This window comes from Fundulus heteroclitus, chromosome 11 (genome assembly GCF_011125445.2).
Source record: "Fundulus heteroclitus isolate FHET01 chromosome 11, MU-UCD_Fhet_4.1, whole genome shotgun sequence".
NCBI classification, from domain to species: Eukaryota; Metazoa; Chordata; class Actinopteri; order Cyprinodontiformes; family Fundulidae; genus Fundulus; species Fundulus heteroclitus.
Window position 1 is genome coordinate 33,805,442 of NC_046371.1, and position 24,595 is coordinate 33,830,036.

The window sequence follows — 24,595 nt, forward strand, 5'->3', positions numbered from 1 at the left end:
TATGCGCTGACCAGCCTCCATCGCCATTGCAGGTCCAGGGAGTCGGTGAAGTGGCAGTCGGTAATTAGCCAGGGAAACACCTTAACCGAGCGCTGACGGGACGAATGAGAAGCACCATCACACCGACAACACGCTTTACGGAAGGTTTAGACACATTTGAGAAGTGGGCTTTAGAGTAGATGCTCCCTGGCTGTCCGGCTAGGACCTGTGAGAAGCAGCCTTTAGTTTGTTAGCAGTAGAAGAAACCGGAGGAGGGTGACAGGAGGAACCGCCATGGCTCAGATCCTGCCGATTCGCTTTCAGGAGCACCTGCAGGTACGTGGAGGGGCCAGTGAACCACAGGCTTTTTCAGTGAACTTTGTCTTTCTTTCTTTCTTTCTTGGAAATGACGCCATAAAGTGCAGTTTGGGAGACTTTCTGAACAGAAGTTTGAGCTCGCTAGCAGGCTAAGTTAGCTTTCAAGAGCTAGGCTAACTAGCTTGACAGGGTGGATGACGTTTATCTCAACTAGCATCGAGCCAGCTGGCTAGCACTTTGACAAGACGAAGTTGCTCTTGATTTAACCAGAAGCCTCTAATATAACGTCATATTTCCTAAAAAGGAAAAAAGAAAAAAAAAAAAGGTTGTGACAGAAACTTTTAGCAAAAAGTTTATTTTAAAACTTGCTCGTCCTTGATCGTATTGTTGGAAGGTAATAGATGTTAGTACTTAAAGCTATGCGTTTTTTTTTTTTTGCTTTCACTCGTAAATCGTTTGCAGATTTATAGACCGAGGTAGTTACATAATTGATGGTATTATGAGCTCAATTAACACAACTGAGCACACGTAATCACGTTAAAGGGAGAGAAGGTGAAGTCTATGGAACTTGCTCAGTAGTTTTGTTCTTTTTCTACTTTCGTGTTTCAGAAGCATATCATCATGGCCGGTTGTAGGAGTCATGTGGTGTGTCGGCTCGGGTAACCATTCAAGTCCTGATGTTGAATGACTTTTCCCATGTTGACCGAGACTCATGGACTCTCACAGCACAATGTCTTTTTGAACTAAAACTGTCTTAATCGATGAAACAAATTGCCATCTGGATTTGACACAAAATGAAACGTTGTTCCATTTTATTTGTTTTTGTCATTTAGTGTGGGTATAGGTAAGGTTACCTATAACCACCACCACCCGCCTTAAAAGGCCAAACTTTTACTGAGTAAAAGATACTTGTTGGTGATGTTAACAAATGAGGAAGGCTGCTGTTTTTTTTAGACATAAGAAAACCTAAGGATAGAATGTTTCAATTTAGATTATTAGGTAATGTCTTCTTGTCTGTGAGGTAATGCTACTGGTTTTCATAGACATACTTTTTCCCTCGTGGCTATACAGCAATCAGAACTGTGAGCTTTCAGCTGAAGTGTTATCTTGGAACTACAACACGCTGTTGATGATCGTGTGTAGCTAAGATATCAACCCTTGAAAAGATCAGGGTTGGTATATTCTGTGACTGTTGGGCACAGCCTTCTTTTTAAAACCTAAAGCTGATTGTCATGTGCCAGCTGTCCACAAACAGTGATCCAAGTCACACTTCCCAGGTGAATTTAAGGGTGCAGCATTGTATTGTCTCGTTTTAAGGCAGGTGGATGTGATGTTGTGCTCTACATCAGGTATTTGTTGCTGTGTACTAAAAAAAAAAGAAAGATCTGGTGCAGCTTTGTTAAAAACAAGTGGAAAGTACTCATCTGGGTTTTTACCACAGGGTTTTGATGAGTTAATTTGTGGACCTGTCACAAGAGGTTTGTATAGAGGCCTGGCCTCTCACGAAGTTGTGCAAACATCTTTTGTGTTGACAGTCACAATGAAATTATTATAGTTATCTATGTAAAAAAATCAACAACTTTTTGTTAAAACGCTTTGAATGCATGAGGGGGGTTGAGCTGAATTGAACACAGATGTACGTTGACTTTGCTTTTAAGTTAATATTCGATTGTGCCTCACTGCACTAATGTATCTTTCCTCATAAATTGTTTTTCACACTGGTTTCAATTTACTTCTATATTCAATTAGACAATATTTTATCATGAAAATAAAGTCTTAGTTTTTCATTTGACGCATAATTGGATCCCAAAAAGTTAATACATTAGCCGTGGTTGCGTCACTGCCAGTCTGATTTGCTTAGGCTTTCCCTGATGATTTTCTTGTGACAGATCAGCTCCCAGGAGACCTTTTGTAGTTTTCACTTATGCATTACATGCGTATGCTGTTTCGTACATCTTTCAGAACGTCCATCGGTTTAACTACTTGTGCTGGAAAGTGAAATGTACCCTTAAGTTTGCATTACACTTTTATTATTGTTTTATTTCCCAGCTCTATTTGAGAAAACTGAACTTGAGGAATTGGAAAACCTTTTGATTTGAAGGATTTTTTTTTTTTTTTTTTTTTTTTTTTTGCATCCTTATTGGTGGAGTCATTTGGTTTTGGAGAGACCTGTCAACCTATAACGGCAGTAACCTTCAGTTTCTATGCACTTTCACATGAAGAAGTGACTAAAATAAGCAACTCTTTACACTTCATGTTAAAATAAATCTAATTTAGTGGGTAGAAAGCTTGTTGGTATACTGAGGTGACGGTTGATGTCTTGGCTTTAGCGTGGAAAGACTCAGTCAGCAAAAAGTGATCTTTGGCTACTCTCTATCTCCCGTTTCCTGCCTTCTGTTGCTTTCCTTCAAGCTTTGCAAGCATGTGCCTTTTGTCATCCGGTCAACATGCATAGCTTGCATTTTTATACATCATCCATTTATATAGTATGTGGTAGATTGAAGTTTGAGACGTTTAATTGGCGGTGTAATTTTAATTGGTTCTATCTGAGCCGTGTGCTGCTCACAAGACTGTTTAGTTTGTCACAATTGTGGCCTATTTCAATTGTTGCTCATGTAGTGAGGTTATTTTAATGGGTAATACGTACACTATATTGCCAAAAGAATTTGCTCACCCTTCTAAATGATGGAAATCAGAGGTGCCAATCACTTTCATTTCCACAGTAAAATTAAGCACTGAGGCATGCCGACAGTTTCTACAAACATTTGTGAAAGAACGGGTCGCTGTCAGGAACTCGTGAGTTCCAGCATTGTACTGTGATAGGACGCCACCTTGGCAATAAGTTCTGTCGTGAAAATTCCTCGTTAAATATTCCTGTCCACTTCCATTAGCATTATAACAAACAGGAAGGGACAACAGCAACGCGGCCACAAAGTGGTAGGCCACGTAAGCTGACGGAGCGGAGGCAGCCGATGCTGCGCATAGTGCTTAAAGGTCGCCAACTTTCTGCAGAGTCAATTGCTGTAGACCTCTGAACTTCAGATTAGCTCGAGTGATGCATAGAGCTTCATTGAATGGGTTTCCATAGCCAATCACTGCATCCGAGCTGTACAACTAGTGCAAAGAATCAGATGCAGTGGTGAAAAGCACCGGGAGGGACCCGTCAGGCTTCAACATCTGCCGATCTGATGGACGAAAAGAGATTTGGGACATCCCATGCTCCCAACTTTGTGGGACCAGGATTGGAGCTGGCTCCTTCCTCTTCCAACACGACTGTGTGCATCAGTGCACCAACCACGGTCCATAAAGACATAGATGTTGGTGGATGTTGGGTAATGGTAGGGGAACAGGGTTCCCCCACAGCTCAGTCCTGTAGGGCACCTTTGGGATGAATCAGAGCCAGGCCTCCTCGTCCAACATCAGTGTCTGCATGTCCGTAAACGCTCCAAAACATGGTGGACGGCCTTCCCAGAAGAATAGAAGTAAACATGGGATTTTTTGAAGGTGGCCAGGTTGGGATAGGAAATTACCTAACATTATGATACTGTGGGTAAATGTTGAATGAGCGACTGAAGACATGTTAAGCTGTATTATAAATTTGGGACTGGTACGGTTATGCTTTCTAATCTTTCCAAACACTTGGTTCTATTTTATGTCATGGGAACCGAATGGCTGTTATCGAGATTATTCATGTTTACAGTTATTTACGAGTTGAGTTGTGTAAGAAAGGGCATTAATTCTGTTCAGTTCTCAGATAAAGAAACCCATAATTACAAGCTGCACTAACATTACTTGTCGGTGCTTAAATGTGGGTTTCTAAGCATACACAGTTATTTGTTATGTTTACAAAAGTTGCCTTTATTTACACAGGGAGAAAAGAGGAGTTCACAAAGGTTTGGAAATCTAAGCTGTTGCTTGGAGTAAACCCAGAGGAAGGACTGATAGTTTCCTAAACCCAGCTTTTATAATGTCTCATTGCAAAATGTCCTCATTGCACTCTGAACAATGCTTGTAAATGACCAGCTGATAACTCGTGACAGACTGGCAAGGATGCTGATTTGCTGAACACTCAACATTCAGCAGCGCTGCCTAAATCTGTTGGAGATAAAGGAATGTGCTGTGTTCAAAGCAGCCTGCTGCAGCTGACCTGTAGTGGAGGGTGAAGCAGGGCTTTTCCTTCCTACGCATCACCTGACTTCATCTGACACTACAGGCAGCTCCTCCCTCTGCTCCCTCTGGCCACATCCCCTCTGTGGATCAGGGTAGTGGAGGAGGCATTGCTGGAAAGGCCCTGTGCACAATGGCTCCCTAGTTTCCTGCTGTAGAACTGAACTTCTGCAAGCCTCAGCACATTGCATAGCATATCCTCTCCTGATAAATTAATTTTATTAACCGTATTTAGTTCACAATAAGGCACACTTAAAATTCTTACATTTTCTTAATTGATGGTGCACCTTATATACAATTCTTTATAAGCACTGTAGATCCCACGGTTATTGAAAGATGATCAGGTTTGTAAATTATTTGGGGTTGATTTGGGGGGGGGGTGGATTCGTTTTGGGTTAGAAATATAAGAACTGGATTTGAGTCAGCATTTTTTTTTTTTTGTAAAAAGACTTAATTTTTATTAAGTTAATTCAAAGCAGATTTTAATGCACAGTAGTCTGTATTGGAGTAAAGTAATTGGATAGATTGTTTACTAAAAAATTTGATGATGCAAAAAGTATAGTTGATGAAAGACATGCTTGGTGTTGTACCTAACATTTTTGAGTGGTAAGGTTTAAAATTGTAGTAATTTTGCCCCAAATAAAAACAGGAGCTGCAAATGGTCCCCGGGGCTGTGCTTTGGACATGCATGCTTTAAACCGGTCAGCTGGAGCTTTTCCTGCTGGAAAACGGTAACCAAGCTGTCAGGTGGAACTTGAAGCCACTTTCTGACCCCAGGGACAGGACCGGGTTTATTGGCTTCCCTCTGACTCTAAACCCTCAAACGGCTGACTGAGGGGCTGAATAAAAGACACATTTCCGGTGTCTACAAAAAGATTTCCTTTCAAAACAGAAATATATCAAAATGATTGTTTGTGAACATTTCTAGTATGTCAGCGTGGTAGACTGGAACAAAAATGTACGGATCTGAACTTATCTAAATAGACAGGAAGTGAGCGAATGTTATCGCCTCCGTACGCTCTACCACGTGAACACGCCAGTGGAAGTGACTTTATTCTAAGCTTTGCAGCTGTGGTGGAATAAAATGCACCTATTAAAAAAGAAGTAAGCTTTTTTTCACGTACGATACCATCCTCAGTTAAACGGTTAACCTGTTGTGGAGAGTAAAAAGATGAGAAACTGCAGCATCCTGCAATCAAATAAGATGCAAATATGTCATATTAATGTAAATTAATTTGATCCTGAATTCTGGTGGGAATCTGAAGTTTGGGGACAAAGAACGGTTCTTTTTTTATGAATCTGGTTATCTGGAATATTATGAGACAACGCTTTTTGGTTGTTAAGACACAAATTATTGTTATTTTTTTCCTAATATTGACCTTTTTGGTCATTCTGCCTAAAGAATTGTTTGCATAAAAATGCTTTTCATCACGCTCTGACATTGAGTTTAATCTTTGGGCATGTAACATGTTAAGAAGATGCAGAAGTGAGGTTTTAAGAGTCAGCAGGATGCTCTGTTATTCTGCAATGACTTAAAAAATAATTTAGTGAGTCACTCTTCTTGGAAATAATGTTAGCGACACGGTGCAAAATGATGTTGACTAGAAAGGCCACGAATAGCCTTAAATTATCTGATGGCTGAATAACTGCTAGCGCATGTAAGCCGAGAGGCATCAGGTGTCCTCCCCACCCCTGGTGGCTGTGTGCAGTTTTCAGTCCCTTTATTCCCATCCTTGATCCTACACTACTTGTCTTACTTGTTTACCTCAGGTTACCACTTGGCTGCATGTCAACATACCCCTAGTTGAAGCACAGATTTCATTTCTACTGAATTTTTATTTGATTTTTTTCTGTGCTTGCCAGATGTCATCAAGTCAAGATTATTTAAATATTGTCTAGAGGATGCTATTTCAGGTTCTTTGATCAAAAAATGTAAATGGAAAGCAATCTTTTTTTAAACTAGGTGTGTACAGAGTATTTCTGCACAAAAAGAGCGTAAAACAATCGCACAGGGATGCACCGATATCAAAATCTATATTAATATCGCTGTTATGTCCGATAACCAATATTTGATATGTTAAAAGAATGACTAACCTTGGCCACCCAGCAGTTGCCTGTGAGACAACGCTGAGGGAATAGGGAGACCCCACACAGCTCCAGCAGTTGTTGTGAGACCGTAATGGTAGACAGATTGCTGCTTTCACGTGAAGCTGCTAAATCAGCAAAAACACAGAGGGCTCTGAAACGTCCCCAAATCTGAGTGTCTACGTAGGAAACACTGGACTGCCGTCTCTGGTTTTCCTTCTCTACCAAGAGCAGAGCAGCTTCGTTCACCAGCAGCTTCACAGCGAGGCAGACAGGAGGTGGAGGAGTTGGCTTTTTAAAAGTAAATTTTAACATATTAACATTTTTTAAATAAATTTTTAACTCTTATTAGAATAAGTGCGCAAATATACTGTAGCTATGCTATATCCTATGCTTTACATTGTTTTAACATTTTTTTTAGTTGATTCTGAAGGTGTGGCGGTGCGCCACGATCAAATACATGTAGCGCAAACCCTTGGTAAAAAAAGTTTCTTCTTTAGTGTTTCCACAATATACTTTATTGCACACATATTCAATATTGCACGTTTTTACCAAAACAATTTCCCCTTTCAGGACTGATTTTTATCAAATTAAGGCCCTAGCTCAACACTCACAGCATGCAACAAAAACCAGATGCTAACAATACAGAGTAAATGTAGGATGGTAGCACAAAGTGTTGCTAATAGGGATGGGTACCTTTCCATTTGAACCGATACGGTACCTATGAATCACACCGGTACTTTACAGTACCTATTTTTGGTACTTTTGTGTTTTATCTAGTAATGTTAGTTTATTAGTACAATCTCTAAAATTTAACATATTCTCTATATGCACTTGTTTTGATCTACAAATTAACTTTATTAAATTTATTAATTTTAATACATTGCTTCAATCCACAGCAAATAATTTTAAGTTTTCTATTTTTTTTACCCAAAAACAACAGTTATCAGAGGCACAGAGTGAACGAGGTGAATAAGCGATTGAAGCTGTATGAATAAAATTCAGGGAATTGCTTTAGTGCAACAGTTTGAGAAGGAAAAGAACCCTATGCATATGAAGAACCTTATGTTCTTCTTTGGTCTTAAAGGTGAGATGCATTTGTGATGAGGGAACAGAGGCCCTGCTCTCTTTGCTCGGACTGCAGGCGATTAGGATAGTGATTGTGGGAAGGGGCTCACAGCAGCACTCGCCGCTCCCTCCAGACAATAACTGCAGAACGACTGACGCTTTGACGTGAAGTCACCAATAACGGAAGGTCGCCGGACTTTTCGCTAGTCGCCTTTTTGAAAAAAGGTTGCCAGATGGGTCTGGAAAGTCGTTAAATATAGTGAGAAATGAATTTAATTAATTGGCATCAGTGACCAGGTGCTTCCTTAGACTGGAAGTACTCTCTCTGCTGGGCTTGCACTTTGCCTCACAAATATTGCAGCGAGGGGAGTCAGCATGGCATTTTTAAAAAGCAGAGCCCAACTTTCAGCTGCTATCTGTCAGCCACGCTGTTGACTGGACCAGCGGCTACTGACGTCATCACGTTCTTGTGCGTGCAATGTTTTTATGTTCAGCATGGAAAATCACTCTCTTCCGCTCCCTTAGTGTCAGTGATGCGTTTAGGTACCGAAATATGGTACCGTTTGATTTTACGTGAATCGGGGCATCTAGTTCTAGTTGCTAATATGGGATGTTTCAAGGTATTGGCTTTTTAGAGCACTAGGAGGTTGGAAGCTATAAAGATGAATTAATAACTGTGGACAATATATTCACTTTACTTTTTTAGCTAATATCCAGAAAAAAATAGTTGGTGGGATCATTTAGTTATGCCATTTTTAACTTAGTCATTTCTTTTTATTGTACTTTTTTACGATTATGGCATCCCAGTCAAAGTTAATTTTCAGAGTTAAGCATTGCTTTGGGTCATCGGTAGCTTCTCGTAAACACTGGTGCAGCACTAGTTTTTCCATTACCCTTGTTAGTCCTTTTTTTTTTTTTTTTTTACCAAGCGACTCTTTCGTCAACGCTCCTCCTGATAACTTGCCTCACCTTGAGCTAAACACAACCATAGCAAAGCAGAGACGAGCTCGACTGGCTGGCCAAAGGATTTTCCACATCAGCTGCAGCTCCACAGGTCTGACCTGCTTTCACATGAACTCCTGCTTATTGGTGTCACCGTTGTTTTGGGTGAACCGCTGCAGTCTAGATGTTTTCAGAGGAGGCCAGTCCTCTAGAGTCTAGACTAAACGGTGGTCTTGTTAGCTTCCCCCTCTTTGTGATGTTGCTGTCCTGGCCTTTCCTGTCTTACAAGTGCATTTCATTGTGGATGAAAGGACTTCCTGCTGATCTCGGACCGGTAAAACAGGGTAAGCAAAAGGCAACGGAGACCAGGAAACCTTTTAATTCAAGGTTGACATAATTCTTGTTTCACAGAACTACCAGATGTATCCCAGTGTGGTTGACCTACTTCAGTGAAGTGATTCTCAGTCCAACAGAGCAGTCATGGACCTGGATCATGTTGGTGTTGCATGAGATGTGGATAGAAATGAGGTGCGCCCCTAGCTTGAATCAACATGGGATGGTTGCTCTAATGTCACGATTCGGCATTTCAGAGTAAACATTTCTGCTTCCCAATAGTAATCAGTTCCTAGCTGCTTTTAGCCCTGTAGGTTCCCCTCCCGCCGTGTCGTCGTGAGAGTAGAGGAGTAGGTTCCACTCTGCTGAAAGAATGTGGGTGGGGCAGGGCTGTGGGAAGGGCGTGTCTCCTCATTGATAAATGTTGCCACCGTTTCGTTGACTCCTTCTTGGAAAAGTGTCCGTCTGCTGATTAGGTTTGAACGATAGCAGTTTGTCTGCTGTGATGCAAACACTTGCCTGTTTAAATCTGATATTCAGCCTGAAGCCCCGCAGTCCACATAATAAAGGCAGCCTGCCGCCTTTTATAAATACTACAACCACACATGATATTTATCCAAATGCTGCAAAGACCTCAGACTGACCCATCCTGTAGTCTTATTGCAACATGCATCCATGGTCATAAAGTCATTATTTTTATTATTCTCACAGATGCATTGGAACATGTCGGCAGACTCTAGCTGTACGTGTTGCTCTAAGTGCATTAGGTGCTTTGAGGAGAAGTTGTACAGATGCGGTATGTTACTCATGAGTTGCAAAAGTAGAGGAAGTTGCTGCAACACAACATGATATATGGGAAGTGTCTTTTGCTACTTTCATTTCCTCCCAATTTGAAATCAAAATATCGGTCATGAACAGTCAGTTCATTGGAAAGGAAGAAAGTGTGTAGTGGTTGAACTTTTTGGCCATGTTTTTTTTTTTTTTTTGTGGTGCGTCGTAAGGCTGCGGTTGTAGACTTCCTTGTTGTTTGCAACATCCATGTGTGCATTATGACCACAATGAACTCGTAGCAATATGTTTCAGGGCCCACCCGTCTGTGGTCTCCCCCACAGGTGCTGCTCTGTTTCTGAGGCAGGCAGGAATGTTTCTATCAACGCTCAGTGGCGTTTTTTTTTCCATTTATTTTGACATCAAGAAAGCGCAGTTAACAGGGAATAGCTTCAGGCAAGTCTTAAGCGGCGTGCCAAGCATTAAAAGTTTGACCGTGAATATGTCAGGTGGTTCAAAATCTAGATTTCCATTGGCTTCAGTCCTTTTTTTCTTCCTACTCTCTGGGTTCTTCAGTATCCTGGTCTGTACTCAAATTAGCTTATAACATCGGGAATGGAAGAAAAAAGGTTTAATGTGTTGTAATATGTTGACTTGTGTACAAATGGGGAGCAGAGTTGTGCAGAGAGCTTTTCTAACTCGTAGTGTGTTTTTGTTCAGGCTGACATGTCTTCTGCCTTTTCCCTTCCTGCCCCAGCTCCAGAATTTGGGAATCAATCCGGCCAACATCGGCTTCAGCACCCTGACCATGGAGTCGGACAAATTCATCTGTGTCCGCGAGAAAGTGGGGGAGCAGGCTCAGGTTGTGATCATCGACATGGCTGACCCCAACACTCCGATCAGGAGGCCCATCTCAGCTGACAGCGCCATTATGAACCCCGCTAGCAAGGTCATCGCTCTTAAAGGTACGGCGCTGCACCGGCTCCACAGGAGCCCTTATGCATAGTTCCTGTTGCTTTAAGAGACATGTTCTGCCACAGTTTAAGGGTAAAGGTAGAACGTGGCTTACTTTTTTTTTTTTTTTTTTTTCTCTATACACAAACATGTGCGTTATGTGACGTTATTGGTTTGATATTTTAGGAACATGTTCAGTTTCATTCATTGATGTCTGTATACATGCAGCTACTTCAGTTTTCTGCCATTACGTATGTTTCTTTTTGAACTCATGAAGGCTAAAAATGGCATATTTTTATTTTTTGTCTAGCTTCTATGATTGCTTTGACTTTTTGTTGTTTTTTTGTCTTTTGTATGTTTTTTTCTTACCGCTTTCTTATGTTTGCAGACGGTGAGTTGAAATTTAAATACTTACTGTGGAAGGGAAATCCTGTTTGAAGACAAGTAATTCTGGGCAAACGAATCCTGTCTAAAATGTTACTACAGCTTTAAAGTAATGTACGAAAGCATACAGTTCATTGGAATACATTTATTTTATTCTTTAATCCTTTAACCTACGTTTGCTCAGTGTGTCTTTGACATTCACCAAAACATGTTTTCAAACCGGATTTTTCTATCACAGCCTTATAGCTTGCTGGCATTCCATCATTTTTATATGTAAAATGAATTGGAACATGTTCATGTGGTAATATTATGGGTAAACATAATTTTATTTTAATTTACTATTTGAAATTTGTGCTCATCCATCTGAAATTGAAATGACAAAAAGCTGCTTTCGCTCGTCTTCCAACAGCGCCTAATGAATGTTGGTTCATTAGGCCTAGAAGTTATTGTGTATTTAAGTTTCCTGTTAGCTGCGAGGGTGTTGAAATAAGAATCCTTTATCTGCTTTGGATGTCTGGTGGCCTTTGGGACTTTATTTGATTCCTTATGGAACTCGTCTTCAATATTGACTCAACTTTGCTCTTTGGTTTTTGAGCAGACCAGTTTAAAAAAAAAAAAAAAACAGAATGTAGAAGTTTACCTTGTGTACGTTGCTTGAACTTTTACAACCTACTGTTTTTTACTTATTAGCAATTATGAACAGTGAAGCTTTCCTGACATTTGAATCCATGTATAAAAAAAAAACACCAACCCCTTTATGTCAATCTGTGTTCAGATCTGGACATTTTCCCCACCTTAAATCCCAATATCCAAGCCAAAAAGCTTAAAATTTTAATTTAATCCTAGTAATGAAAATCTTTATTTGCTTTTCTTTTTGTTAATCTTTACTGTTTAAAGGAATGCACTTGTGGTTAATTTCTTCCATGAGTCCTTACTCCAGATGTTTCGGTGTTGTTGTGCTAAGAAAACCACCGAACACATAAAACGGGAAGCAATAAGCGCTGCAGACCTTGAGCCTGGACGTTTGGTCTTCCCAGGAAACTTCTGGAAGAATTCTGCTTCTGAAAGTGGCAAATATTGTATTTAGACAATTCAAAATGAGCATTCCTATTTTAATTGTCCACTACCAGCTCCTATCTGGGCTTGGCTTGTAAACCAGGACCTCAGTAGTTGGCTAAAACCTGTCAAGTTTTATGGAGTTTTGACTTTTATGGAGTAGAAGAGTATTGGCTAAGTCTTTGCTTATTTAACTGAATAATTTAACTTTGTTAATGGAAGAGTTCTAATTACAATATTTTAAGAAGTCTTAGATTTAATGTACTAAAACGTGCAGAGACCCTAACAAAACTCTCTTATGGTAAAAGCTGTCACCCTGGTATAGAAATGCTAAAGTTGCTTATCGTGTAGAGGGAAAACTGCTGCACATTTAATGCAGTCTGTCTGCTGGAGGCAATGCCTTAGCTCCAGTCATAAAGAGTTCTGTCCCCCATCTTTATACATCCTGGTATCAGTCTAGTCTAGACCCTTCTCTCTCCATATGTTGCCTTCTCTTCGGTGTATCATCATTTTTCATGCGCCGCCGGATGAGCCTTAACCTGTTCATTTAACTACACGTGAAAAATTAACACAATGTCCGTGCACAACTGCAACTACTGATTATGATCCAGTTAAATACTGTAATGCTTGCTCTCTAAAGTATGGCTGCCTAATCAAGTGGTCCGTTTGACAGACCGCTCATTGTATTGTGATTCTATGGCTTTGTGATGACAATCGTCTCAATGGCTGTGTCAGCGCTTTTGTGGATGAAGAATTAATAATTGGCAAACACAAAGTCACACCGCTTTTTCTTTTTAATAAAGCTTGAGCTCACTAAATTAATCCTAACTAATATATATAAAAAAAATACAGGTGAGTGAACCTTTTTATATACAATTTTAGTCTCTGGTTTTCCAGATTCCTTGAAGTACTTGCTCATCATCATCGTTGGGCATTTTTTTTTTTCTTTTTTTTTATCATCTTTTTAGTGTAAAATGAGCCAAACTTGACCGCCTTGGGTCCAAATATGAGCCGCTGTTTTTCTTATCGTTCCTTTCTGCTGCTGGATATTTTTTCTCCCTCAAACTTGTCTTTCTTGGTGAAGGCTGTTCTGTTTAAATGGTTATATCTTCCATTACCGAAAACAAGTCAGAGCTCTGGCCAGTTTAGTGAAGTATAGTCCTTTAAGTCATACAGTTTACACAAAAACTTTAAATATTTTGTTCCCTAATGTCAGAAATGTGTCATCCAACAGAGCTTATCTAGGCATTTGAAAAAACATGACTTTCTGGCTTTTCTGTTGGAGTCCTGGTGTGATAAATCCTACCAATTACAACTGGAACATGTATTTGCTTTTTAAGTATAAATTTGGTTTGCACGTTTACTTGTTGTGTAGCTCCTTTGGAACCCAAACACTTTTCATTTCCTCCTTTCAATGCTACTCCTTCTCGATCAGGCAGTTTCCTACTACAGCATGTCTGGTATCCCCTGTCTATCACTACTGGAATATTTCCTCAGTAATTGAGCAAGAATTCAAATTTCCTGCATCTGATAAAATTTGGTGTTTCTTTTGCAACAAATCAAGTGTGTATGGATAATGGGAAAGAAACTGTCAGAAACTATAAAATTCTCTTTTGGCCTGGTTCCTGCTTCTGTCCTCTTCTCTGTAGCGGCCAAAACCCTTCAGATCTTTAACATTGAGATGAAGAGCAAGATGAAGGCGCACACCATGACGGACGACGTGACTTTCTGGAAGTGGATCTCTCTGAACACTGTCGCACTTGTGACCGACACCGCTGTCTACCACTGGAGCATGGAGGGGGACTCTCAGCCTATCAAAGTCTTTGACCGCCACTCCAGCCTGGCAGGCTGCCAGATCATCAATTACCGCACTGACGCCAAGCAGAAATGGCTCCTTCTTATTGGCATCTCCGCTCAGGTAACTGCCCTGTACTGCCAATCCAAATGTAACATGTTTTCAGAAATATGGGGGGGGGGGGGGGTTGTATTAGTTCAGTCTGGGAATGTAAACCACTGGCAGCAACATTGGCTGATTCACTTTTTGTTTGAAAAGGTATTTTAAACCTTATGCCAGATTTGCAGTTTGGTAGATGTACAGTGCATATTTTTTCTTGAACTAGTAGAAAGCGATGCAGCCCAAAATCTTGACGGGATTTCCACACAAGGGACTGGTCAAGAATTTTAAAGTTAAAAATAATAAAAGGCCCGTTTACACTACACTTTTTTAACCGAGCCGAGACCAGTCCGAGCTCGGTAACCGAGATGACTCTTGTGTGTAAACGGTCAGCAGACTGAACCGGACCGCGCTAAACATAACCGGACCGCGCTAACTGCGGACCAGTTCCCTAGTAGGTCTCGGACTGTTTTTTTTTTTTTTATCCCGGTTACCTGATAACGAAGAGCGCATGAGCAGACCGCGTCATCCCCTTACAGTCAGCTGACTGTCCGCGGGTTTTCCGGCGTGTCTGGCTGCACGTCCCGATTCACAATCCATTCAGACAAATTTCAGACATTCATAATAATACTAGCTTCCCTACCGTGCCACACGGTTTCCAGAGATGATTCTGCTTAGCAGTGTGATGAACCTCATTGTCTGTTGTTGTTTCCTGCGTCTGTAACGTCTTATTAGACGTTTGTTTGTCTTATCCTCGTCCCAAAAGCCGACTGTCTAACCATAACATCCTGAATGTTACGGGCGCCGATATTTTGATTTGATCGGTCCTGCCTTCAATTCCAGAGAGCGGTAGTACCGCAGATCGCCACTAGGAGGCGAGGAGCAACCAAGGAACCGAGATAACTCTTGCGTGTAAACGGCCGTTTTTATCCCGGTTAACTGATCCAAGCTCGGACTGGTCTCGGCATGGCTCGGTGTAGTGTAAACGGGCCTAATGAAATTACTATGGGACTGGACTCATAAAACACATTTTGATTGGGCATCAATGAATGTGGGTGGGATTCCTCCGCTTGGTTAATAGGTGGTGCCAAAGACTTGAAGAGAAGAAGTTAGAAATCTTTGCTGAATACACCGCTTTTTTGAAGGAATGGCCATTTGGTAAACGAAGCCAAAAATGATGAGAAAACAAACTTCAGAAATGTTTGAAATGGCCATGGTGCCCTGAGGGTTTATATGGTACATTTTAAAACAGGCCTCTGGGTAAAAAAAGGTTAATGTAAGTTTTTGTTTTTCAGCAAAATCGGGTGGTGGGAGCCATGCAGCTCTACTCTGTGGACAGAAAGGTTTCTCAGCCCATCGAAGGCCACGCTGCCAGCTTCGCCCAGTTTAAGATCGACGGAAACGCAGAGGAATCCACTCTCTTCTGCTTTGCTGTCAGAGGCACGGCTGGAGGAAAGGTGAACTGCTTCACCAACAAGACGGATAATAAATGTCATTTTATGGGGCGACAGAATCAATAACCCAGCTTCTGTTTGGTTTCTGCTTGGCCTAGCTACACATCATTGAGGTGGGAACCCCACCAACTGGTAATCAGCCATTTGCAAAGAAAGCTGTGGATGTCTTCTTTCCTCCCGAAGCACAGAATGACTTTCCCGTGGCCATGCAGGTAGGATCACGTGAGAACACAAAATGTATAAATGGAAGTGAAGTGAAACCTGCTTCCCTTAGCAGAGCACTTTCTGCTATCAAGGTTTTAAAAAGCATTGGTTTCTAAAAAGCAATTATTTTAAGCTGTTGACTGTTTCAAGTGCTTCTGATGCCAGGGAAGATTGTGTTGCACAAGTGACCAGCCGTAAGAAGGCTACTACCCTTGTCTCAGGTCGTTAAAACCTTTGCATTGTATTTTTTATTTTTTTTTTTAAAGGAAATTTTTTTTTTGATGTCTCTTCCAGATAAGTTCTAAGAACAACGTGGTTTTCCTCATAACCAAATATGGCTACATCCACCTGTACGACCTGGAGACGGGAACCTGCATCTACATGAACCGCATCAGTGGAGAGACCATCTTTGTCACCGCTCCACATGAGGCTACTTCGGGCATCATTGGGGTCAACAGAAAGGGACAGGTAAGGTGACCCGCAGGCGTACGTCCAGACCGCGTGTCCTAATGTTGGTCCTGAACATGGAAATGATGTGACCGTAGAATTTTGCTGATGACTCCCGCTCTTCTTAATAGTCATCTGTCTAACGTTGTGTACCGCTCATTAGTGCCGACGAATGTTAGAAACCACGACATCAAACATGATGTTGCGGCATGGGCTGCTGAAAGAAGCATTTGGCTTGGTGTCATCAGGCAGAGCTCACTCTGCCAGGAGGCATTGTAAATAATCCATGGTGTGGTGTTTCACACGGGGAGCGCACAGGGTTGCATGTTACCGCGTGTGTAAAGCTGAACCAGAGAGGAGAACTGGATACAGCCAGCTGATTAATAATGTTCCATTCAGGCCACTCGCCGCATGAATAATTGAGTGGAGGGAGAAAAGTTGATCCGAGCCGAGACAGACGTGCCTGTATGCGGTGGCGGGCAAGTATGTGTGTGTGCGTACAACACACGGACGCAGACGTGCACAGTGGCTGTGATCTGAGAAGAACTAGGCCACTGGCTTGGCCTCTAGTGATAACAGAGACATTGGTTAGTTTAGCAACAAAATTTGGTAAGTTGATATGGTTAATGTACTACAGCGCTTCATACGATTTATTAAGACTCAGATGAGTTCATATTTAAGTATTTTACTCATGCTGTCTTATTAGAAGATGTAAAGGTAAAATGTTTGTACTGCTAGAAAAAGTACAGTCGTAGGTGGGGTGGGATTACATTGCTTTGCAGGTTAGAGTTAGAAATATTCATCAGGATTGTCCATATACTAAAATTTTAAACAGATACTAAGAAAATACTCGATACCACGTTTTGTACTGCGGCAAATTTGTTTTAAAGGTACAGGGTTATTTTTGGTTAAGGTGAAAAATGTGATTAGAATATGACGAACAATAACTTAATTATTTTACTTAATAGGGGACAATTCAGCCTCATTTAGTGAAGTTTATTTAATTTGGGTTTCACTTCCTTGTTTGGGGAAAATGGACAAAATAAAATCCTTTATGGAAGTAGTCAGATTCAGTGAATTAGAATATGCATTTCCGCTTTAAAAGATCACCGTTACTTTATTTCAGTAAGTTATATACATTAACTTTTTTTAATGTACTAATTCCTTGAATGTGACTATGTACCTTTGATTCAGTCGTGCCGTTATTTTAATATATAATAATCGCAGATCTGACAACACTGTGTAGTGCTGTGTCCAATCAATTAACTCAAAAGTCAAGAATAAATGTAAACAGATGCTTTGATTAACATAAGCGCTGATGTCAGGCTAAACACTGACTGAAGAGGTAAACAGCAGCTCAGGAGAACAAGGATCAGAACAAAGCAAGGGTTTCTTCTGCCTTCAATCAACCCAACTTTCTTTGATTTAGCTGTTTTGGTTCTGTTGCTCGTGCCCCTGGCTGCCGTAGCTAACCCTCCCAGCATGAGTGTTTACTCCAGTGTTGATGTTTTCAACAGAAATTAAAGCCGTTGCTTCCTGCTCACTCTCGTTTGCTCAGTTGTCACTTCTTGTACTTGTAACTACTAAACCTCTTAGTAGTTAGCTAGCATGTTGCTTTACGTGCTGTTTTGATTGGTTGAATTGATTGACAAACCGAGAGAGGAATAACAGAAAAAAAAATGACGGCTTCCAAACCATGGTGGGGTAAAATTCAGATTACACAGTATTCAGTGTAAATAAGTATCCCCTGATATGTGAGATTTCCAGTATGAGGAATGTCTGATTTTGAGACTGGCAGCATGCTGCTCTGCACAGCCCACCACCACAGGTAAATTATCTACCTCTGGGAAACGCTATTAATCCATGTTCTTCAGTGCCCTCAGTTTTCTTGCTGCACGTCTCATTTCCTCCTGCTACTGTCTATATCACAACCGCTGCTGTTCTGTTTTATTCCCCCTTGTTACATTTGTGCGTTACTGTCTGGGTCAGGACATTTAATGTCTGCTGCTTGGTTATAAACGATCCTGCTAGTATTTATGTGCTCTAAACATTTGACCAGTAAAATACTTCATAAACAGTAAGGTCCGCCCCCGTCCTGCTCCTTTTTTAGGTGGACTTTTTCTTTCATTTACCTGACCACTCCCAGACACCCTGCTTTAAGAGGACCCAGTAGGGCAAACATTTCCCTTCAGCATCCAAATCCCCGAGGCCCGACGGTATTTAGTCAAGAACAATGCCCCAGCTCAGATTATGGTGCTAAATTAAGACTGTTTGTGAAAGCAAGAAAAAGGGTCGTGTGTTTTTTCTTTTTAGATAAGTGTACATCTAAAGGTGAAGTCAGTTAATTCTTAGGGTTGATTTGTCTTTTTCTTTCCTTCTGGCATTTTTTTTTTTTTTACAATAGAGGTACATGAAAAAGGGCAGGAAATGCTAATCCGTCCTGAATATTGAGCCGGTGTGTCGTACAGTGCACTGAAAACCTTCTGCTTTGACTCAGGTGCTGTCTGTTTGCGTGGAAGAAGAAAATATCATTCCATACATCACCAATGTGCTGCAGAATCCAGACCTTGCTCTCCGCTTAGCTGTCCGCAACAACCTGGCAGGAGGGGAAGAGCTCTTTGCACGCAAGTTCAACAACCTCTTTGCTGCTGGCAACTACTCTGAGGCTGCCAAAGTTGCTGCTAATGCACCAAAGGTACCTATTGTTCCCAGATGAGCTTTTTAAACACCCCTCTGACCACTGAGAGGGTTTTTTTTTTTTTTTTTTTTTTTTTTTTTTTTTTTTTTTGGTTGCTTTTATTCCAGGTTTAATGTCTTGCTTTCATTTCTTGTGCTATACTATATGTTCTATCCTTTTTTTTTATTTAATTTTTTATTTATTTTTTTTCCTTTCAGGGAATCCTGCGCACTCCCGACACCATTCGTCGCTTCCAGGGCGTTCCAACTCAGCCGGGCCAGACCTCTCCCTTGCTGCAGTACTTTGGTATCCTGTTGGACCAGGGCCAGCTCAACAAGTTTGAGTCCCTGGAGCTTTGCAGACCCGTCCTCCAGCAGGGGCGAAAGCAGCTTCTGGAGAAGTGGCTGAAGGAAGACAAGGTACTTTGAGCTAGCTCGGCCTCCTCTCTCACGGCGACATTTCCTGCCACTTCCTGACTTTTGTTTACATGGCAGGCTTATTAGTGAATGCATGAGATCATCTGATATTCCAGGAATTCACACACTTCCCTTTAAAAGTTGGGCTGTATCCTGATTGCTTCAACAGTAAATAAGTTAATTGTTGGGGACTAAAATGGTTTATTTTTAAATCTTATGTATTGTTTAATGAGTATGTCCTTCTCTGCCTTGGCATGGCAGTGATGTGTGTTGAGCCATAATGACGTTTGGATGTTATGGTTGTGCGTTTTAGTTGGAGTGTTCAGAGGAACTGGGTGATCTGGTGAAGGCAGTGGATCCCACCTTGGCCCTCAGTGTGTATCTGCGGGCAAATGTCCCCAACAAGGTCATTCAGTGCTTTGCAGAGACTGGTCAGTTCCCCAAAATCGTCCTGTATGCCAAGAAGGTAGGAATGTACTTGTTTCACTAAACCTGATGGATCTATAGAATATTTCAAATGATCTCCAAGTACTTCTCATGTGAATTTCAGCAATTAAAGGTTTTTCTTAAGTCTTCATCTCATTGGTTTTGCTTTGCATTATTTGCTCTTTGAAGGTCGGCTACACCCCGGACTGGATCTTTCTGCTCAGGAATGTGATGCGCATTAACCCAGAACAAGGTCTGCAGTTTGCACAGATGCTGGTCCAGGATGAAGAGCCCTTAGCAGACATCACACAGGTCAGAAGGAATAACACCGACGTGTCGCATGCTTTTGTTTTTGCAATGGGTTTTGTGTTGAAAAAAGAAATCTAATCTTTACGGATAGTCTGAATCTTTACCCTCCAGGTTTTGAACTCCATAGATTTTCTTGTGACAGATAAATGTTTACTTTATCAGAATCTACCAGTTTGTTAATCCTAATTTTCCTTTGAAGTAGGGTGCACCATAGAAGTGACTAACACCACAGGATACAGCTGTGAACTTCAGCTACCTTCTAGTATAAAGGAAATGCACTACTTCCTTTACTTCCTGCCACTGCAGAATCTCTGCAATGCAGACGCCAACTGCTGACGGAGCTTTCTGTTTCCTTAAGTGCTGTTCAGGCAGACGAAGATTTTAGAAATGACTTGGGTTCCTGGAAAACTTTACTATCTGTTCTTTCCAGTCAGCCCGGCGCTCTAAACAAGGTCCGAAGCATCAGACCGTCTTTATTTAGCAGCCTTTCATTTATATCCACCATGGTGCACCTGCAAAATGTTTGCCAATGAACCTAAAAATTATCACTTAGACTATTATTTATTAGACTATTTCGTCTTTTAAAAAGACGTCTTTGGGGAACAAGTTGTCGTCCCCCCTTTTTTTACCTTAAAGTGAATGCTTGAGATGATTAGTGTAATGCTCCTTTATGCTGAGTTTGAGTTTCTCTGTAAAAACCCAGGATTGTTTTTCATGTCAATATGAAGCAACAAAATAATACATTACACTGTCCAGTGGTTACGGGGTGCTTTTTAGGTTGCATTGCTTGGTTCGATGTGACTGAAATGAGGATTTTCCTCTGAAAAAGGGTTCTAACGCTTTTGGTGGGAACAGTTGACTGGAGCATGTCTAGTGAAGAAAGTAACTCATAACTTTCTAATGCTGTTAGCAAGAGAACGGGTTGATCTGCTGGGGGTTGCTCCAGTGCTCCGCTGCTCTGACCTGTATTTTAGGGCAGGAAGGGGCTAAACCCTGAGTGGCACGCATGCCAACAAGTAGCTTAACAGAGAATAAAAAATAGTGATGTGAAGAACTAAAGACATTATACAGTGCTCGGGGCGGAAGAATCTCACTTGTTAAAACCTTGGTGTTTAAGGCCATAAAATTGAGAAAACAAAATGTTATTGGTTTGTATAGCTACTGGTGGTTGCACGTGTCTGTCAGGAGTTTAATTTTTTTATTTCTCACTTTTGTGTTTCTGTAATTTCTCAGATTGTGGACGTGTTCATGGAGTACAACTTGATCCAGCAGTGCACCTCTTTCCTCCTCGATGCCTTAAAGAACAACAGACCTTCAGAAGGGCCGCTGCAAACTCGCCTCTTGGAGATGAACCTCATGCACGCCCCACAGGTGGACCAGAGTGCACGCACTTTGTTCAATAAATGCTTGTTATGATACAAAAACCCTGTTTTCTAACGTCCCTGTGCTTTTTGCAGGTTGCTGACGCAATCCTGGGTAACCAGATGTTCACACACTATGACCGTGCCCACATTGCCCAGCTGTGTGAGAAGGCTGGCCTTCTTCAGAGGGCACTGGAGCACTACACAGACCTGTACGACATCAAGCGTGCCGTGGTGCACACACACCTTCTCAACCCAGAGGTCGGCTATTTCCTTTTTCAGTAAAAACGATCCTGATTTTTTGCCAATAAAAAAATTCAACAAGTCTTCTTATTTGTCCAGTGGCTGGTGAACTTCTTTGGCTCGTTGTCAGTGGAGGATTCAATGGAGTGCCTCAGGGCCATGCTCTCGGCTAACATCCGCCAGAACCTGCAGATCTGTGTCCAGGTGGCCTCCAAGTACCACGAACAACTCTCCACAGCGTCTCTCACCGAACTCTTCGAGTCCTTCAAGAGCTTTGAAGGTGAGAACTTGATCTTATTGACATCCTGTGTAGCTGCACCACTGCGCCTAGGTTTACTTTGTAAAACTTTAATTTTTTATTTTCTTATATTACATTCCTTAAATTTCTACGTTGGATTGCACATTTGTTGCATAGAATTTCAGAAAATATCCAGAAATTATGAATTTAAAAAAAATCAGACCAAATTGAAGCAAATGGGTTTAATATTCAGGCAGCAATGAAGCAGCGCGTTGCGCATGCAGACTGCTTAGAAACGCTGCAAGATGTTCCAGTTGTTCCTCAGAGGAATCTTGTTGTTGATGTTTAGTCCATTTCTGTGACTCCCAAGCTCCTAACGTCAACAGATGTTTAACAATGTTCAGGTCTGAGTCCCACGATTCAAGCTCAGCTGTTAGCATTAGGCCCTCTGTTTCATGCAGCTTTGTAATCCCTGCTTCCATCAACTGTCAACGCCTGGAAAAGGACATTTGGAGTACGATGAGCTCGGAAACGCACAATGTGGGCATGAAGGGGTTCTCGGTTATGTTGTGGATGTGAAGGCCTCAGGGTGCAAATTAGGCAAAACAAGATTAACAATGAGCCGTCCCCAGTCGCTGCTATTGAGAGAGAATAATCTGTTAGCATGCATTTACTCATTTAAAGAATTGGAGGTCTGAGTTGTTATAGACTTGTTTGTGTGTCTTTGCGTCTCTCAGGTTTGTTCTACTTCCTGGGCTCCATTGTGAACTTCAGTCAGGATGCTGAAGTCCACTTCAAGTACATTCAAGCTGCCTGCAAGACGGGCCAAATCAAAGAGGTGGAGAGGATCTGCAGAGAGAGCAACTGCTACGACCCTGAGCGGGTCAAGAACTTTCTAAAGGTGAAGCTGCAGACACGGCTGGACAGACGCTTCAGTTCTCATGTTTTTCTTTCTGATCTTTTCTCAAATGTACTTTTTCTGACTTCTTAAGTCTGTAGTTCTGTACTTTTTCTGTCTTAAAATTCTGTTTACTTTTCTAAATGGCTTGAAATATAAATCTTGAAATTGTTCCTTTGGATAATGATCAGGGTAAACTAATTGGCCCTAAACAGTTTGCCTGTGCTTATAAATCTTGATGGTGGTGAATTATCTTCCTCTGCTTTTCTTCTTTTAAAATGGCAGGACATGTATCAGGTAAATCTGTCAGCCATTTATATGGAGGCGTATATTTGTGTACGCCATTGTCCATACTGCACATGGATGCAGCCAGTCGTGTATTAGTTGGTCCTAGTCAGTGGGTTGTGTCTTAGTTGCAACCAGTGCTTTAGATATGACGTCATTCATGTGCAGGAGTGTTTGTAGTCATGTATCTGGAAGTTGTAGTCCTTTGCTGCACGTTCCTGATTGGAAGTTGTTCTCCCCCCCGATGTAAGCGGTGCAACATAGGACTGGTTTATTGCTGCTGGTAACGACCTGATGACCAGTAGCTCTGTCTTAAACATGACACAAAGTTAGAAACACAGATTTACATTTTTCTACTTTTACAGTATAGAATGCTTTAAATGCTACTTTCTGTAATTTTATATTTTAAGTCATTTTAAACTGATGAAAGCATTTTTACATAACTAATCTAGTTTTCAGCTAAGAAGTAGTAAAAGATCATTATTGTCCTATCAGGTTGGGATAGATAGGCTTGAATAAGTTGCTGTATACGTTACATCTGACTGACTGTAGCTCTGTTCTGCGTTTTCAAATTGTGACACACAGGAAGCCAAACTCACCGACCAGCTGCCCCTCATCATAGTCTGTGACCGTTTTGATTTCGTCCATGACCTGGTCCTTTACCTGTACAGGAACAACCTGCAAAAGTACATTGAGATTTACGTTCAGAAGGTAAGAGCTACTGCAGACATGTTTTACTCTTAGTTATACGAGTCAAACCAGGATTTTAGCTGACGGCCAACTATTGTCGTAGGTGAATCCTAGCCGTCTGCCGGTCGTTGTTGGCGGTCTCCTGGATGTGGACTGCTCCGAGGATGTCATCAAGAGTCTGATCTTGGTCGTCAGAGGACAGTTCTCCACTGATGAACTGGTTGCAGAGGTGGAAAAGAGGAACAGGTGCTTTATTTTATAAATGCACAGAAAAGGACAGGGTTTTCTTCATGATTAAATCTTCATTTAAAGTGTTTAAGGGATTCTATGAGGTTATAAGAAATGGTTCCCCTACAGTATAAAGACTCTTATCGCAGCGAGTTTGTTATAAAGTTTGTGGACAAAACTAGAAGCCTTGGAGCCTGTTGTCTTGATATTTATTTTAGTATTTAGAAAGCCCGAAAATGTTTACCTGTGTAAAACAATACTTTGCTTTTTATTAGGCATCTGCACCTTCCTAGAAAAATAATCCAAAAAAATAATTGTGTGTGTGTGTGTGTGTATAATACAATGCACTTTTAATGTTAAGCAGATTATCTCGGTATGTGGCTTAATAAGAAATGAAAGAGGAAAGGTCATGTGTAAAAACGTGGACATTTAATTTCTGAGCATTTTTATTATGGTGGTGCTTGATGTTTGAGTCTTCAAGAGTTACCATCTTTCTCTTTGTCGCAGACTGAAGCTGCTGCTGCCCTGGCTGGAGTCCCGTATCCATGAAGGCTGTGAAGAGCCCGCCACCCACAACGCCCTGGCAAAGATATACATCGACAGCAACAACAACCCTGAACGCTTCCTGCGGGAGAACCCCTACTATGACAGCCGCGTGGTGGGGAAGTACTGCGAGAAGAGGGACCCTCACTTGGCCTGCGTGTCTTATGAGCGAGGCCAGTGTGACCAGGAGCTAATCAACGTGAGGATGCGTTTCTTCGCCAGCATTCA

General features: G+C 41.4%; 1 protein-coding gene across 4 annotated transcripts in view; it reads left to right on the forward strand.

The window, feature by feature from the left end:
• The window catches only part of cltca (clathrin, heavy chain a (Hc)), a 32,831-nt gene continuing 8,236 nt past the window's right edge, over positions 1 to 24,595 (forward strand). For 2 of the 4 annotated variants that reach the window (XM_021317887.2, XM_012865200.3), the window contains exons 1-18: positions 1 to 315; positions 10,418 to 10,625; positions 11,003 to 11,005; positions 13,704 to 13,972; positions 15,244 to 15,405; positions 15,501 to 15,614; positions 15,901 to 16,074; positions 18,551 to 18,748; positions 18,949 to 19,149; positions 19,460 to 19,612; positions 19,762 to 19,884; positions 21,115 to 21,252; positions 21,339 to 21,503; positions 21,585 to 21,765; positions 22,461 to 22,624; positions 23,492 to 23,617; positions 23,700 to 23,842; positions 24,332 to 24,566. In XM_021317887.2, coding sequence (XP_021173562.1) covers positions 274 to 315; positions 10,418 to 10,625; positions 11,003 to 11,005; positions 13,704 to 13,972; positions 15,244 to 15,405; positions 15,501 to 15,614; positions 15,901 to 16,074; positions 18,551 to 18,748; positions 18,949 to 19,149; positions 19,460 to 19,612; positions 19,762 to 19,884; positions 21,115 to 21,252; positions 21,339 to 21,503; positions 21,585 to 21,765; positions 22,461 to 22,624; positions 23,492 to 23,617; positions 23,700 to 23,842; positions 24,332 to 24,566 — 2,799 coding nt within the window. In that variant the 5' untranslated portion in view covers positions 1 to 273. The remainder of the gene's footprint in view (positions 316 to 10,417; positions 10,626 to 11,002; positions 11,006 to 13,703; positions 13,973 to 15,243; positions 15,406 to 15,500; positions 15,615 to 15,900; positions 16,075 to 18,550; positions 18,749 to 18,948; positions 19,150 to 19,459; positions 19,613 to 19,761; positions 19,885 to 21,114; positions 21,253 to 21,338; positions 21,504 to 21,584; positions 21,766 to 22,460; positions 22,625 to 23,491; positions 23,618 to 23,699; positions 23,843 to 24,331; positions 24,567 to 24,595) is intronic. The other 2 variants (XM_021317888.2, XM_012865201.3) reach the window with 1 other exon arrangement.